The 18,088-nt window shown below is 43.7% G+C and overlaps 1 protein-coding gene across 5 annotated transcripts; it reads right to left on the bottom strand.

Moving 5' to 3' along the window:
* Positions 1-2,792: 2,792 nt before the first annotated feature.
* LOC142499229 (heterogeneous nuclear ribonucleoprotein L-like) lies at positions 2,793-14,025 on the bottom strand. 5 transcript variants are annotated; one of them, XM_075608293.1, is made up of 14 exons: positions 13,846-14,025; positions 12,082-12,200; positions 10,807-11,047; positions 9,511-9,598; positions 9,010-9,104; positions 8,851-8,923; positions 7,025-7,138; positions 6,208-6,279; positions 5,602-5,876; positions 5,120-5,241; positions 4,550-4,751; positions 4,100-4,157; positions 3,551-3,646; positions 2,793-3,055 (listed from the first exon to the last, which is right to left on the bottom strand). In XM_075608293.1, the coding sequence occupies exons 1-14, from the start codon at positions 13,951-13,953 to the stop codon at positions 2,997-2,999; spliced, it is 1,722 nt and encodes a 573-aa protein (XP_075464408.1). In that variant the 5' UTR covers positions 13,954-14,025; the 3' UTR covers positions 2,793-2,996. The 5 variants fall into 5 exon arrangements, with proteins under 5 accessions (XP_075464408.1, XP_075464407.1, XP_075464406.1 ...); XM_075608292.1 differs by having other exon boundaries at positions 7,028-7,138; positions 13,834-14,025; XM_075608291.1 differs by having other exon boundaries at positions 13,834-14,025.
* Positions 14,026-18,088: the final 4,063 nt, after the last annotated feature.

An 18,088-nucleotide genomic window follows, 5' to 3' on the forward strand; every position in this document is an offset into this window, starting at 1 on the left:
GCTTCAATGAGGTCCTTAATCACCTGATGTATAGGAAAAACTCTACCTGTCCTCTCTGTCTTGACCCAAAGAGTTTATCTTTCTTGTGGGTTAATTCCTCAGTATCTTCTAACTCTAAAGCCTGTCTCATGGCTTTTATGAGTGGATCCACCATTTCTACATCAAATTCAGATTCCTCCTCCTGAATATCCTGATCTGACGAATCCATTTCACCCTCCGACACCTGAAAACATTCAATGTCAGATTCATCTGATGAAAAACCTTTTCCTTTATCCAGACTGGTTTGAGATCTTGATCTTTTTTGCGCAGGGTTAACTGCTTGCTGAACAGCTGCATCTACAGTTTAACTGCCTCCTTCATTAGTACAAGGAAAGTGCTCATTTGCTCGTTGGAATCCCCTGCTGCTGCCTTAAGAAAATCTTCACACAGCTTCTTTCCTATTAGAGCTGGTTTCTCGCACGCATTACACCATTTAGTTTTCTTAATTACTTTCCTCTTATGTTGTAGGGATTCCCCAGTACCCATTGAAGATTCTGCTTCCGGGAGGGTAACCACCGAGCTATTTTATAAAAACAAAATAAATACCAAGTATACACCCTAATGTATATAGATCCTCTCTTACCATGTAGTACTAAAACTAAGAACTCACCTAGTCTTGGGAACTGAACGTTTAGGAGTCTCCATCTTAGCTTCCATATCCAGCACTTGGCTTCTCCCTGCTGAGTGTTCCATGCTGCAGTTTTTCTCCTCAGAAACAGTGTCTCTGTCGCTCCTCTGACGTCACACCTCGTGCACGCTTGCGTGTCTGTGCACACATCCGCCGACCGGAACATGACGCGCTCCCGTGTACTGTTCCTAATACCGCAGCGTTCCAGACGCTATTGCAGTGAATCTGAGCCTTCGGCTCGCAGCTGCAAACGCCCTCCTTTTTGTGCCGGGTTCCTGGAGCTTCTTACCGAGGCGCTCAGAAGCCAGTGTGGTTAGTATGTGTCTTCACGACTCGCGGCTGCTCCCCCGCCCGCGTGTGTATCGGGTTCCCCCGACTCCTGGGGGTCTCCGTCTTGCCACCCGCATGGGCGCGTCGACCGGAGCTTCAGGGCAGAGAAGTTGAGGTCCCTGGATAGCTGCACAAGGTGCAGTTAGGTGAGCCCTTTAGAAAATAAAAAAATCCTACTCCTAGCTGTGAGGACAGAAAAAAGACTAAAGTGCAGGTAGAGGGAGGGGCCTTATATGGCCTACCTGCAAAAGTCTATTTCCTGTCCTACCTAGAGTGAGAAGGGATTAACCCAAAGGTGCCCACTGTCAGGGTGATCAGGAAATAGAGATTCAAGAAAGGCAAGTGACAGAATGGGATCCTTTGGGGCTAGGTGGATGGCTTGGATCACTGGGAGGGAAACTGATGAATGCTTTGCTGTGTGTTAATGGTACTTATCATGTGTTACTTGCTGCAAAGGTGTGATCTGCAAAGGTGTGATCCACAAATGTGCTACCCCCTCTTCCAATCTGATGCCACTCTTTGCAGATACTAGAAACAGCAGTCCCATGAAGAAAGAAGATGCTAATCACAGTGATCCAACTCTGAAAGACATTCTGGCCACAGCGCCATACAAAACCGACAGTAGAGGGCAGGCGCCCTCTCACTCCAGTATATACCTACAAGCACTATCAGATGAAGCACCCAAGTATACAATACGAGTCTCCCTATGTGTCTCTGGACTAAGAGGGACTGAGAAAGTGGAGAGTGTGACAGAGGGGGGGGGGGGGGGTCTGAATTAAACAGCACTAGGATCCAAGCAGCCATTTTTTGTCTGTCATCCATATTGATGTGTATGTTTGTCTGTCACCCATTTTGTCTTCTGTCTGCATGAAATGGAACTTTGAATTTTAAATAAATATGTTTTCTTTTTCTTGCTCAGCTAATTTTTTGTTGTTGATATTAAACCATCTAGCTAGCTGCAAACCTTGAGACACCGTTGTGAAAACTGGAATCAGAAATAGCTGTCACTTCACATTTAAAGTGGTAGAAGTAGAGGGAGGGTCTCGCAGTCAAATCTACCCCCGTAAGAAATACATTAACACAAGACCCTGAAAAGTTGCATATGTGGACTAAAATGTCACAAGCTGGTATAATGAATTTAGCCGACTCCTTAAGTTTTGTTATCCTTATACATTTATGTTATGACACTAATGTTCTTACATTCATTTTTTTATCTAATACGCATATGTAATGATGCACAAGCCACCTCATAAAGGGGGCGTGAGCTTTAGGGAATAAATATATGTTGTAGAGATAACTGGCAGAGATCTTTGGTTATAAGCTGTCTCCTGTGTGCAGCAGTTACACAAATAAACTCGCTTGTTATTCTGTGAAAATTAACCCTCAGATTGTATTATTTATTCACGCTTTTTATAACATACATGGCCCACACTTTAAACTGGCACGGACAGTGCACCAAAACCGGATTCCATGCAGTATAGTGTGTATGTGCTGGGAGAATGGAACGGCACTCTGTAAAACCCCAATCTGTAATTTATAATGGGTGGAATAAGAAGGGAACATGAACGACATCTGCAGTAGATCTGAACATTACTGTTGTCATTCTATCCCCATGTGCTGCAAATTAGAGATGGCTTTTTGGCCCATCAGAAACATTTACAATAACCTTCAGTACCAATGGGGCCCGAAACATACCGCAAAGCACTGAAGGGGGTTCAAGTTACATTGCTGGTTGTATCAATTACTTGTAATCTCACTACTGTGACAGACTAGAATTAAAGTCACATCACATGCATTATATCCTCAAAAAGCTTTTATTGAGATGTGCTTCTAAGTACAAACACAAAACGACAGTTTTAAAAAAAAACGAAAGTTTGTCACAAAGAAATCTGCTCTGTTTCAACATAAAAGTGGCCCTGTGGACTGGGAGCCCAACTGTAAAACATTTGCTCGGGAATACATGTGGGAGTGGCAGGGAGCCAGTGGTGTCTGCTGACAGTTATGATGCATGCTGAGTGGTGGAGAAGCACAGCTTCAGGGTGTAGGGATACGGGCCACCTGCAAAAGGAGAAGGAAGACTTTTAAAAGCGGTACACAGTACTAAAGACTGTTTACTTAATCTTGAGCACAAGTTAAATGTTACTACTTCTAGGCTGGTTCTGTGCTAAAGAAACCCTCAGGGGATGTTGAGACCAGTGGAGGGCCTATGATGTGTGGATGCTTGTCAAATGTTTGTTCTTGGCACCATACACTGTTACATTTCATAGATACCCTTCACGTTAAAGCATGGCCAAGTAGAAAATAGGTTCTAGTTGTTTGATAATGCCTTCCAGACAAACCAACCCCTTTTAATCTAATGCAAAATAAGATTTAGCTTTTCAAAGATTCAGTACTAGAATGTGACAAATGTTATAAATGTGACATGGAACAAAAGATACTCTACTACCCAAAGTAACCAAGCGCTGACTGCATTGGTGACCCATCCACCCCATTTAGTGCTGACACCTGCCTACTGCGCAAGTCAAAAAACATTTAATAAAAGGTTGTACTCACTTGGATTCTTCATCTGGTAATGATTTAGAAGGCTGAGGGTCTCCAACGCATCACTCTTTGCCTCCCACTCCAGCAATCCAGAGGAGCTCCTTTCACCTAGATGTAAAATAGACATATATACTACACCGCATTGCTAGAATATAAGTGGGGGACAAACCAGAAGAGTGGCGCAAGTAATTATGGAGGCACTGCATCAATAAAGCCTAAATTGCTGAAGGCTGATAGAGCAGTGGTGTCAAGAACTGCAACTTAATCCAGAAGGATTCTAAATAATTAGTAAAATGTTGTTACTACCAATGTACCCGCACAACCCAATTAATAATTTCAGAGCATAATCCACTCTAATAAAAATCTTTAAATTGAAGTTGTCCTGCTTTGGCTTTTGCGGTTTCTACAGCTCTCAGTTGGAGTTTGTAAAACATTCTGAAAACCGCTAGCATTCTAGAAGGTAGCAAAAAGAAATAAACATGCGTTTCCTTGGGAAACCTATTGCTACTTTTAAATATCACAAAGCAAGGAAGTAGCAAAGGCTCTCTGGACAATACTTACTCTTCCCGGAAAAGACCTTGACTGAAGCCGGCTTCTTCCCACCCAACTCTTCACAAATCTATATATAATTTAAAAAAAAGAGAGACAAAAAGATGTGAAACAAGTGTAGCAGCTGCTTCATATTAGCTGCAACCTGTTTCAGAGAACTGATGAGTGCATTCACATAGTCAAGCCTGCTTCACCCTCACTTGTCGTTCAGCATTTACGAAGCAGGATTCTGGGCTATGATGGCAGAAACCTTAACAGGGAAGTTTACAGAACATTTGCGTGCTGCATTCTACAGCAAAAGGCAGAATTAGAAAACCTGGTCAGACAGCTGTTTTGAACACTGTTGCTACATTAACTATTACATCCTGTGAACATGCAAAAAAAAAATAGCTAAAGGTAATGGCTTCTTAATTCTTTTACAGACCAAACGCCTTGGCAGGTGACACAGGGGATGTTACTTACCTCCAGGAAGTTCTGCTCTGTCACCTCTGGAGGCGCATTGAAGAAATGCAACACATTGCTTGGGTGCTGAATCCTGTTCTTTGCGGCCTGCTCGGGGGAGGAGAACCTGTTGTTGCGAGAGCCGCTGAACACTTTGAAGCTGCAGGACCCATCTTCCAGACCATATGACTGGCCAGGCACGATAGACTGCTGCTTCGACACGCTGCCGGAGGGGGAAAGCAGATGTGAGTTACTAAACATACACATTCTTCAAGCATCTGGATTGCTACCAAGTGGGGATAATAAATTTAGTGGGTTTGAGGTCTGAAATATGTTAGCGTAAATAAAAACGGAGGGTCATTATATATTGTCAAACTCCTGTTCAGCACCTACCGAGTCACCCAGATGTGGTTTATTAAAGAAAGAACAAAATAAAGATAAAATCCTTATTTAAAAGAGTTATTCGTAATAGAAATGTAAACGTTTGGCCACACCTCATAAGCAGATAGAGAAAGGTCACAAGACAACACTTTTCCAAGAGCACCTGTAAGTGGCACTGCATATATTCAGCCTTCTAACCAAGCAACTCACCAGACACTCAGCTTCTGCCCAAACATGAAGTTATTGTTCAGGTGAGAGAGCGCACGATCCACAGAGTATCCATCTGCCATTTCCACCATGGCCGCACCTGGCTTACTCTTCATAAATTTCACCTGTAGGGTTCACATTGTAGTATTACACATCACATCTGACAATAACCTGATGTTCTTTAAAGGGTCGTCACTCCTAGGACACAAGTAAAACTAATAACATTGGCCCTGTTCAATATTGACAACCCCTGTAAGCTCAAACCACAACACACTATAGTTAAATATTTCTTGTGAGGGTCAGTTGGGTTCTTTTCCAAGTTTGCCCCGGTCTACCTTTAAATAGCAAGTACTGATGCTGAGCTATGAATGACGAGTCTATTAAGACTTCTTACACGGAGGTAAAGAAAACATTTACAGAGATAGACCCTCTCCTAGAGAAGGCCCCAATCAACAAACATTCAAAGTATGTCACTGTCCACCTACCTTTTCCACATTGCCATACAGGCAGAAGACGTTGAAAACACGGTCGCAATTCATCTTGCTGGGATCAAGCCCGTACACCATCAGCACAGGGCTATCAGCCTGGGAACTGTATTCTGGGGGTGGCGGGTGTCCATACTGAGGCGTGTAGCGGTTTGGGGCCCTGCGGGGGGCTCCAACAGGAGGGGGGCCCCCACCCATCCTTCTCCCCTCATAGTGGGGTGGTGGTGGCCCATACGTCTCGTCATAGTGACTGTGATACCCTCCGTGAGGACCTCCTGATGAGAAACATTGATATCACTGGGGCGCCAAGGAGATAAATTGTTTAATGTACGAGTTTGTCAACAATTAGAAGAGAAATTAAAATGTGGTTAAAAAGCAAAGGGAAAAGTCTGAGATGGGTCAATTTCAACTGCGGCCCTCAATTGTCAAGATTTTATATGGTGCAAAAATGCCGTATAACCAATATTAGAAGCCGACTGATGTGCCCGATCTACAGCTTGGCATTCCTCATTTAAGAGGTCAGAGACTGTTCTAAAACATTCTCCATATATCAGGTAGCTGTGTGTATAATGCACCTTGTTGCCAGGTCACAGGGAAAGCTCTTACCATAATCAGCAGGGTGGTCACCCAGTAGCGGGGGATTCCTCTGGCGTTTGTTGGGATTGCTAGCTGGATCACCTGTGAGGAAGAAGGCGATCAGACAGTTTCCCCCCCACTTTAAAAGTAGCAACTAGTCAGGACTGACTACCTAACAAAACTCCGCAGTCAAAAATCAGTGATGTCCAACACTGGAATTAAGGGCACTCAGACATAAGGGGAGATGTCATTTGCTGTCCTGTTGCAGATTAAGGGCTCTGTATCAAGGCAAAAGCACATTTGCTCATGATTATGTCAAGTATAAGAAACTTGTTATCCAAGTTCCTTAAACCTAGCGTTTGAGGTTCGTCACACAACTAGTGAAGTTTGAGGGAATACAGAATTCTGTATTCCATCATATGGGATGCACGTAACTGGCCTGACTACACGACAAATTAAAAAATGAGGGCACGGGTGAAAACTACAGCACCTTACAAGCTAATGCACAATGGAAAGTTTGCATCTTTTCTACAAAAACAACCTTGATACACAGCTCTCCCCTCCCACCCAATAGAGAATGCACTCCAACCCAAAATATGAGCAACAGATTAAGCTCAATTGAACCCTGTTCCAATACACGCATAAGGCTGCGCTTATACAGCCAGCGACGGGACCGATGACATCACCAGTCACCATTGCGAAAGTTGTATTTCAGATTCTGGAGAAGTCGCTGGCTGCAAGGCCAGCGACGTCAGCAAGGGGGAAGGCAGACAGGCAGAGAAGCTCCCTGATTGGCTTATAGCCAGTCACATGTGGAGAAATCACTCCAAAAAGCAAATTCACTGACTACCAGAATGTTGGTAGTGCTGTCGCTCCGTCACACCGTTGCGTCCACTATAAGCACCGATGCATTGGTTTTGACGCGACGTCGCGTTGCTGTCGCCGGCACTATAAGCGCAGCCTAATACAGAAGCACTTTATTAAGGGGTATTGATCACAAAGATAATAAAGGTTACTTACAGAAGCTGCAAAAAGTACAACGTTCCACTGGCACAAAAACATATCTGTATTTCTCTTACCATTGGACACCTCAAGCGAGAGTAAGCAGAGCTCTGAAAGATGGCGCTCCAAACACACGCAGCGACCCTGCATCACATGGTTTTATAGTCATGAGTACACGAAAGTCAAACAACAATTGGCATTCTGAAAAAGGCTCACGTGTCACTAACGTGTCTTCGTGTTCTGTGTACGCCATGTGCGTGTTTCTCTTGTAGTGTGCGCACGTGAGAAGTTGCACGCTCTGTGTGCCTCCTGTCACAGAGGAATGTTGCTAGCTGACATCTGCCACACAGGGAGGCACGTCCTGAATCTTGAAGGGACTGTGAGGTGTGTTCAGCTCTTCTTGACTTGAGACACTTTATGATCTGGTGTTCGTGAGGAGACTTTCCTCTGTTTGTTGTGGGGTTCTGAGCCTCTTATAGTGTTTATGTTGTAGCATGTAGAGCCCAGTTTCTCTGTCTGCCATGGCATAGTGAGCCCCATTTTTCTGTGCCTGTTACGCGACTGTGTTCTTTGTTATTACAAGCCTATGGCGTGTAGAGTTCAGTTTCTCTGTAAATACTGTGGCATGTTGCACCCTTTCCTCTGTACTTGTTAACATGCCTTTTGTAATCAGTTTCTGTATTTGTAACATGCCTGCAGCGTGTTGGTTTCTCTGTGCTTGTTGCATGACTGCTGTAGCGTGTTGGAGCCCCATTTCAGCAAGTTCTTGGTCACCGTGTGATGTTCTCCGTGTGTGACATCTGCAGATGGCCTGGTATTGCTGCGATGTGTCTCTCCGGGGCAGAGGAACTAGTGCTGTCTCTCTACACTGAGTGTTTAGAAAGCAATGTGCAGAGATTGGCCTGTCAGTTCTGGACCCCAAGAGGGACGGTAAATGTCCCATTAGTGGGAGACCCCTGAAAACCAAACCGCCACCACTGAGGTCAGTTTGAGACATTGCACTCATCTTAGGCACTCCTCCCCCAAAAAAAGTGCGCAGCACTGAGCTGGCCCCTGCACATAGATTCTAGTATGTACCTTGGAAAAGAAATTTGTCATGTGTTAAAGGCTGGTCGTGTAATGCCATTGCTTGATCTGGGGGAAACTGCATCTAATATCTGCAGAATAATGTACAGATCCTGCAAAGCTGCCAAAGTACAGGACAGCAGTGTCATAACTGCATTTTACAAACCAGTTTGAGGATTACTGTACAACTATCAATTCCAGAGCTCCATTTCAAAAATCACCAACTTTTCTAAAAAGGGTGGTATTGCCTCGAAAAAGACCCAAATTTTTGGTGGAATGCAGATTATGCTTGCTAAAAACGGGGAAATACTTTGACACTGCTTGGCAACAGTATTGAGAGAAAAACCAAGAGTTGACTAAATACAAAATGCACGCAAAACATTTACTAAGTGATACTGTAGAGATGCCATGCAGCCATAGGCTGTTAAGGAATAGAAGACTGATGCGTGCACAACCCCACCCCCCAAAGTAGCGAACAGTTTCCTGAATGAATCCAGGAGTCAAAGCAATGGCATTACAGAGCATGGACTGCCACCTGTGCATTTTATCAGAGGCTAATGGAAAACGCATATAAACACACAACATAAGTAGACTGGGACAGGTTACCTTGTCCGCTCAGCGTGGGGTTAGTGTAATCCCAGGTGTCCTGATCGTTCTTGAACACATTCAGTCGTGTGGGCTGCGGGACAGACAAGAGGAAGTGTGAGTCAAAATCCAAGCAGGGTATAACAAGACCGCAGCACAGCGAGAATACCACACGCTTACCTTGGCATATTCGATCTTAAGGGTGCAACATCCAGAGTAGACGTCTGCTCCGTTCAGGGAGGCCTTTGCACGCTGGGCGCTTTGCACAGAATCAAATGTGTGAGGAGTCAAGGAAAAACCATTTGGGCTTGAACGTAGTATATTAAAATCCAGCCTACAAACACCAGAAATCTGTGTGATAGATATCTATATCCAATCCGCTCTCCCAAAGACTTTGCAGCTTCCTCCTGGACATCCCTCTAAATGTTCAGAAAGCTACACTGGCAACTCAATGGAAACTTTGCAAGCAAACTAGGACATTTGATATTAATCTTTAGACATTGATGGGCAGGGTTGGCCAAAAGTAAATGACATGCTATTGCACTGAAACGGTAGTGGATATATTAAAGAGGGGTCTTAAGATTTATAGTATGCACAAGGTAAACAGGGTAGGTGGCATCAATGGTGCTGATCTGTAAAGAATTGAAAGGCAACTACATAAACATGCCACTTTGAAAGGATATTCCACCATGGACTGGACTCCATTCTTCCTAAAGATGACAATCCTCTGGACAGGCCCGCATGGATTACAGATGGTGTACAGCACATCCTGCAGAAGGGAGGTATTAAGAGGATTAGAAGGCTGCCATCATATGTGCAGCAATTACATTGTGAGCAGCTGCTAAAAAAGTACTGTAATCCATGGGTGCACAAACTTTCCCCTGCACCACCCCCTGCTCCCCCACCGGGATCAGTTGACACCACAATATCGGAGACAAGGTAAGAATTTAGAGGCCTTGCGGCCCCCAGGCATTTCATTTAAACGCTTTGGGAAAGAGCCTGGGACCTCCAAGCGCTGTGCCCCACCCCCAGAAAAATCACACCCCTGCTGTAACCTAAACACAGAAGCAGTGAGCGATTGGAGGAGCAAAATGTCAAGGATCTCCCTGTGCCTCAGGCACCAAAAAACAGATTGTAAGTTCTACAGGGCAGGGACCTGTGCCTGCAAAATGTCTCTGTAAAGTGCTATGAAAAATAGCAGCGCTATACAAGAACATGCTATTATTATTAGGATTGAAGTTTGGGCACACTGCTCATGTCTGGTATAACCACCGAGCTACTAACCATCAATGCATGCATGTTTCTTAATCTTAAAATCATACAAGCACAGAGAGGCCAGAAACACTGCAGGACAAGTGCACTCAGATATGGAAACAAACATGAATTCCAAATGTGAAAGATCATATTTTCTCAGTCACATTAATGCTTGGACGCTTAATAGGCATAAAGATTTGTAGTTCATTTCAAAACATTGATTTTTGAGCAGCAATTACCTTGTTTGCAGACAGTGCCTCAGAATGCATTGCAAAGTGTTACAGGCCACCCTGGTAGCAAGAGTATTAGGGCTGTTATCTACTGTGTGCGAAGGCACATGTCGCACACGTTGTGTGTATACTGTGCGCGAGTGAGAGGGTGTGTGGTGTTCCCCATCTTCCCTGCTGTTGGCCGGATCCACGCTCACCGCTGTGCGCGCGCGGCCCTTGTATAAGGGCTGACTAACCTCAGCCAATTATAAGAGTCGCGCACGCGGACACTATATAACAAGCCTTAAAAGGGGCTGACAATCAGGAATCCAGGTAATTCACAAAATGCAGCTTGTTCAAAAGATTGAAGTGGCTCAGTTAAAATAAAACACACTAGGTCAAAATCTTAAGGAACATGTTACATTTCTCTCTTCACAATGGTATATTTAACTGAACAGCTGTTGCCGATTCTCTACAAGAAACTGCATATGGCAACGTGTGAAGCAGAGCATACCGTGGTGATGGAGTAAATGGGGTTGAGAATGGTGAAGAGGAGCACATTGTTGACACCTCGTGAGTCGTCACCAGAATCCATAGGGCGGGAAATTTTCTGGCTGGTGGAATAGTTCACAAATCCTGGGTGACCCGCCACATAGATCTGATTGTCTGCCGCATAGTTAACAGCATTGCAGGCGCCCAGGATGTCCTCGTACTCCACCAGGGCCTGTCTCTTCTTGGGCATCACTACCACATAACTGAAGAGAAGGGAGAAGAGTTCAGACAAAGGGTAAAGAAACTCTGGCTTTAAACATCCTGGATTACACCTGCAGCTCTTCCAGCACCCACATGTGGCTCTCCTCACTGTGCTGCTCTAGGCTGCGGGGTGGAGCCCGGACAGCGCTGGTTGGGCCTCTTGTTGCCGCCTGGCATTCCCCCAGCTGTTGTCCCAAGACAGGCCTCCGATGCCGGAAGTGTGCGTTGTCACTTCCGGCACGGGCCGACATCAGAGAGGCCCGGCGTGGAACAGCGCAAGAGGCATGCCAGTAAATGTGGAGATGCCAGACAGCAACAAGAGGCCTGAGCAGCGCCGGCTCCCATGTAAGTGTGTATTGGGGGGTAGTGTGTATTTAAAAATGACACTTTTGCATGGAAAAAACAAAGGGGGCTTATTGTGAGATGCATTTTATTCCCCCACATATCTCTTTTCCCTAATTCTGATTAAAGTAAGTTTGTCATATATTAATGCTTACAAAGTATACCTATTAGTGTGTGTACAGTATATGTATGCTTTTATGGGGGTGTAATATTCATCCATGTGTTGCAGCTCTGAATATTGACACTTTTTTTTAAATAAAATGGCTCTTCCTTGAAAGATTAGACTCCTGCACTAGACTGATGTCAGGGAGCCAGCAGCCTACAGCCTTGTAGGACTAAGCCCATCAGTACAATTGCTGCACTGTTGACAGTGAAGAGGTAAACACCTGCAGTACCAGCAATGCATTGCTACAGTCGTGTTCAACTTCTAGCCACAAGCTTACATCACTTCTATGTTGTGGTTCTTAAGGTGTTTTTGTTTAATACTCATTGTTATGCCTACATTGTCACTCCGGGTGTATAGCCACTACTTACAGGTAACAATTTTCAAATAATTAAGACCGCTTTCTTCCAAATGCCAGAAAGAGACCAAATCCCACCTGGAGGTAGCTGCATCACACAGGTAGCCTGGGTCATATTTTGATATAAATTACACTATTATCCCAGCAATTTGATGCATCTCTATATACAGTACCTGATAACTCCAAACTCCTGCAGAGCCTCAACGAGATCTGACTCCACCACACCATCGATCAGCCCCCGCACATGGACAACCGGGGATGCCGGTGTCTTGTGGGGGTCCTCGTATCCTTCCTTAAACAGAATAGGGAAATTATTGATGAATAACAAAACAGTATAAATGACCTTGCAATAGCTGTGCTATGTTAGCAAACAATATTGGCATTAAGTTTTAGACGCCAGAGTAAGATTTCCATGTCAACATATCTTGCCATGTAAAATGTGTTGTGAATAAATAGATGCATGGTATACAGACGCTAAAAAAGTAGCATTCCTGTTGCTGCCACCTTTAACAACGCCCTCTGAATATACATTTGACCAACAAAGTATCCGCCCGCTCCTCCTCTTACCGTGCACCCCAAAACTGGAACAACCTACCAGAGACTCTCACATCCACCACCAGTTTAAGTTCTTTCAAATCTAAGGCTGTCACATTTTAATCTGGTCTGTAACACACACAATTTTTAACTGTGCACACAATGTCTTGTATATAATGTATACCCTGTTCATTTATGTAACTGTATTTGTAAATATGTATTATTTGTCTTAACTATGTGCCCAGGACATACTTGAAAACGAGAGGTAACTCTCAATGTATTACTTCATGGTAAAATATTTAATAAATAAATTCTCTTAAGAAATACCAGAGAAGTGCAAAAAAAAAAATTATGCATCCATTGTCTCAACAGTTTTCATACAGATTAATTGAATGGACCTTATTCTTAAAATGTTGAAATATATTATGTGCTATGGCCATTCCAATGCTGAAGTGTGTATATACATTCCCACACGTGTGCATACACACCCACACATTAAAGTGTTTGTTGTACCACCAAAAAAAACTTCTGTATACATATAGTTCGTACATATGCAACTGTATTTTGCACACAGTACACAAAAGTCCTTTCTTTGTGCAGGACGTGGGCCTCAAACGCTTGGAAAACAGAGGAAACAGGATAGAGAGAAACACACACACACACACACACACACACACACACAATATATGCACTAAGGCAGAATATTTCTCCTGTCATTATTTCCTTTGTTATCCTCAAGGGGGATAAGGTTTAATGTAATTTACTACCCAGCCATGCCTATTGTAACTAAAGTAAGCACGGACTTTTGTCCAAATTTCCATCATTTGAATTATTAGGTGTGTTACTAGAATTTGCTCTTTGATGGGTTTCCCATCAGTACTGGATTATGCCATTTATTCCTTGTCAGTAAAGTATAATTATTTGAGTGTATTACAAGCAATTTCTTTTTGCTATACAGTTTCACTTTCGGCGGTTTGATTTTTTTAATCACTTACATTCACAATTAGTTATATATGTTAAGCAAAATACTATTAAAGGTTATCTTAATTGTTAGTGGTGCGCATTCAAGTGAATTTCTTTCTGAGCACACTTGTCTTGTGTGCTCATCCATTTACTTATATATAGATAGACACGTGTCGACAGGTAGTTATAGATGTGCACAAATTAAACACTTGCACAGAAGGAGAACCTAAATATTACCACGTGCACACTTGCAGCAAACAAGTATGAATATACATATGTAACCCTTAACACACATGAGATCATAGTGTGTGTGCGTGTATGCATGTGTGTGTGTGTATATATATAGCCCTACATATGGCTTCTACTCCCCCTCCTCACGCGCATCATGTGAGGGGCTGCGTCACCCGCTCCCCGAATATATCCTGTACCTGGTTTCTTACCGCGGACGCCGCCACGTTGTCGTCTGTGCCGTCGGTTTTCTGCCTCTTCGGGGCCCTGTCGCCCTCAGTCCCGTAATATCTTCCTGCCACCGCTGCAGCTGCCGCCATCTTCAGAGATCCGCCGGGACTGACCGCGTTGTAACATGGCGCCCAGGAAAAACCCGGTAGCTCCGCCCTCCTCCGACCATGGGATAGACCAAGCGGGTTGCCAATCGCGCAGCGTCCCAGTTCATTGGCTCAGTGGGCTTTGACGTCATGAACGGCAACGAGTCGGGAAACAATCGGCGCGAGGATTGGTTGGAGAGCACGTCTGTCAAAGTCTTGCCCCGCCTTTACAGTGCTCAATCAGAACAATCAATGGTCCCTCTTGTACTGATTGGCTGATTCGTGGTGAAAAGAAAACGCATGAAAAAGAGTTGGCGCGAGGCGCCATCTTGTGTGGAGTCACAGCCATGAGACAATGGCTTCCATACGGAGAATACTAACCTCTTTATGCAAGATGACTGAATGCAGGAGAGTGAAAAATGGTCAAACAATGCGTTATGGTTGTGTGACACCCATCACAGAGTAAATACTGACCCATTGTATAAATAATGTTATTATGATGGAAAAACATGAACTCTTTGGGACCTAAAGGGAGTTTCTAGCCTAGTCTGAGTACCACTGACACTCAGACCCTACCTTCCCCATGACTACTTGGGCTCCAACTCACTAACTGACTCCTGACTGACTAACTGCCTTAACTGTCAGAATCTCTCAGCCCTATTCAGGGCCGCCAACAGAAATCGTGGGGCCCGGGACAAACATTTTAAGCAGCCCCCCCCCCCCCGTGTAGGCGTTATTGCCCGCCGCGCCCCCCTTTCCCATTTCACACCTCACGAGCCCCCTCTCTTTCTCCCTCCTTCCCATGTATTTCTCTCCCTTCCGTCTCACCCCATCTCACTCTCCCGCCTCGCATGTATTTCTCTCTGCTTCTCACTAAGGCTGCGGCCCCGCTGGCGCTGAGCGCACTCATGCTTGGAAAGCGCTCCAAGCATGAGCGCCGGGTGTCCTGGCATTTACGCAAGCGCGCGCGGGGGCATTGCGGGTAGTTGAGCGCGCTAGAAAGTTAGTCTTTTTTGTTTACATATGGGCCGAGCTCGGGTGAGCGTGTGTGCCCGCGCACGAGCACTGCGTGAGCGGGGACTTACATATATTTATCTATATATGCAAGTAACCGCGGTAAGCGTCGCCCGCTCAGCGCTTGCGGGGACGCACCCTTACTCCCTCTTTTCCTCACTCACCCCCTCTCTCCTCTCCCTCTGTCAATTACCCCACGCTCACTCATTCCCTACCCCCCACAAGATATATACCAAAAAACTTCCCACCCCCAAATATAAAAAAAAATCCCCACCCCCTCAAATATATACAACCTCCCCGCCCCCAAATGCATACAATAAACCCACCTACCCAATACATATATACATATATATATTATACATTAAGTGTCTTTGCTGCATTCAAATAGCACTGGGTCAAAATACTCTATCTCTTGGCTGATATAGTTTCCTGTTACCATGATATGTGGACTTAAATCTGTTATTGACTAACAGTTCAGAATTGGATTGAGCACTGTTTTTGGGACTCATACCCCAAACCACCGACTACGCTATATACACAGTCGCTCATCTGAAGATGACAACAAGCATTTAAAAGTCTTATGCATGTAGGGACCAGCTTAAGTCAGTTTGACGGTGTATATTCATTATTTTTCTATTTTTAATACTGGTATTTGGGTGACTTTTTTCTGTGAATGGAGGAAGACATGGAAGGTTCTGAATCAGAGGGATCTGTGAATGATACTTTTGTACATAAATGTGCGGACAATTCGGGGAGAAAGCGTAGGGCAGCATACCTTTTTGATAATGTCCCCCATGATATGGTTGAAGACAATGCTGACTTGGAACTTTACTTCACCAAATTGGAAAAAATACTGTTAACGAACATAAGACTCTGGTGGGACATTACCACACTTGATAACTATGTCCTTACAAAAAGGATCCCCAGAGGTCTTCGCGTTAAAAAGACGCCGTCTTTTGGATTTCCATCTAAAGATTTTGAACAGGAATGGACCAACATATTAGACGAATGTTCCATGAAGTTAATGGACTTGATCATTAAAACAAAAATCCAAGAAAGGATAATTGTGAAGAAGAATATAAAAGACCTACAGCAGAAGCTCAACACATTTAAAGAATTGGAAGTCTTCCAATTTTTGGATAAAAAGTTGTCAAAAAATGTTGAGAAAGTGGAAGGTGAAATCATGCTAAAAAAACAGCAAAAATTCGAGAGGGACCGTATGGACTACGAGCGTCACCAAGTCTACGTCTGGCAGAGACCTCCACCATCAAGAAATACTGCACGCCAGGAATTTGGTCAAAAAGGAGTCCAGAATAACAATAAAAAAGATAGATCCAGAAGGTCAACACCAAAAAGATCCATTCTAAAAAAATCTGCAGAAACATCAAGCTTATCGGACATTTCTGATGGAGAAAGTCACCAACATACAGTATCCTTCTCCACAGACGAGGATACAGATAGATATGGCGAGAATACAGATTATGAAACCCGGAATATGAAACATGGCGAGGCATCCACATCATATGACCTGAGGAGTCAAAAGGCGTCAAAAAACTCCACAAAGGGACAAGGCGCTCGAACAAAAGACGGGGCACAGAAGAAAAGAAAAATCGACCCATGATGGAAGGCCATAACGTTATCAATATTTCAGGGATTATTATTCCAGAGGGTGAAATAGCCGTGTTGAACAAGGGCCTCAACTTCGCCCCCATGAATGATTTCAATTTGTTTAACACGGTTATCGATCTACAGAAATATGTCCGAAAACTGTCTTTAAAAAAATGTTTTGCATCAACAGATAAATCTTACGCTGAACCTCCTCCGCTGGGTGACAGGGATCCTATTGACCCCTCTCAGACAGTTGATGAGCTTCAGGTGGATAGATTATCTTTCAAAGAGTATGGGGTACTTCAGGACATGGTAGATCTTGACAGAGATGATATTATTTCAGATTCCATGAGTACTGAAGAGCAGTTTTCATTTTTGAGTGGTACTAAACATACACAATTTAGGAGTAAGTCTATTTTCTGTCCATCATTCTCCAAGGGTCCTCATTTACAGACCTATGAGAGGCTAGTGGAGAAGGATTTACAGGATCTTGCCAAGATCTTGCTATACATTCACTGTTCCATCCTTTGACAACTTGTCCAAAGAAGATAGAATAAACTTGAATTCGTTAAAAAAGAGGTCTGACATTATCATTAAAAATGCGGACAAAGGGGGAGCAGTGGTTATTATGCATACGGAAGCTTACCGCACAGAGGCCTTGAGACAGCTGTCTAACACACAGGCATATTGTAAGTTAGATAAAGATCCTACACAGTCATATCTAGTGGAGATCCGGGAATTGTTTGATCTGGGCAGGGAATTGGGAGTACTTAATAGTCGTGAGTCATCCTATTTTTATAATCCATTTCCAACTGTACCTATTTTTCACCATCTCCCAAAGATCCACAAAACCTTAGTCTGTCCTCCGGGCAGACCAATTATATCTAGCATTGGATCTTTGGGAGATGGTCTATCTAGGTACGTTGATTATTTCTTACAAACTCTGGTAAAAACACTACCCGCTTATCTAAGGGACTTTGCGGACTTGCTTCAAGATATTCAAAGAATCCAATGGCTTAATGGTTACACTTGGGTCACGCTCGATGTAACCTCTTTATACACGATTATTGATCACACTTTGGGCACGAGAGCAATCAGTCACTTTCTCAATCACTCTAATTTAAATTTGGCACAAAACACTTTTTTGTTGGATTCGGTTATGTTTCTGTTACAACACAATTATTTTATGTTCGATTCACAATTTTATTTACAGTCACAAGGCACAGCAATGGGCACGTCATTTGCACCGTCATATGCAAACCTTTATATGGGATTTTGGGAATCCACTTATATTTTTGGTGACACTAACCCTTTTAGAGAAAATATTATTTTTTAGCGTCGCTTTATTGACGACTTATTATTTATCTGGAATGGGGATAATGACACTTTACACGCTTTCTTTGAATATCTTGAGGCGAATACGTATAATCTAAAATTTACACATTCATATAGTGACTCACAGATTGATTATTTAGACCTACATTTGTACATTGATGTTGGTCAGAAAATACAGACC

This window comes from Ascaphus truei, chromosome 7, assembly GCF_040206685.1.
Source record: "Ascaphus truei isolate aAscTru1 chromosome 7, aAscTru1.hap1, whole genome shotgun sequence".
Classification (NCBI taxonomy): domain Eukaryota; kingdom Metazoa; phylum Chordata; class Amphibia; order Anura; family Ascaphidae; genus Ascaphus; species Ascaphus truei.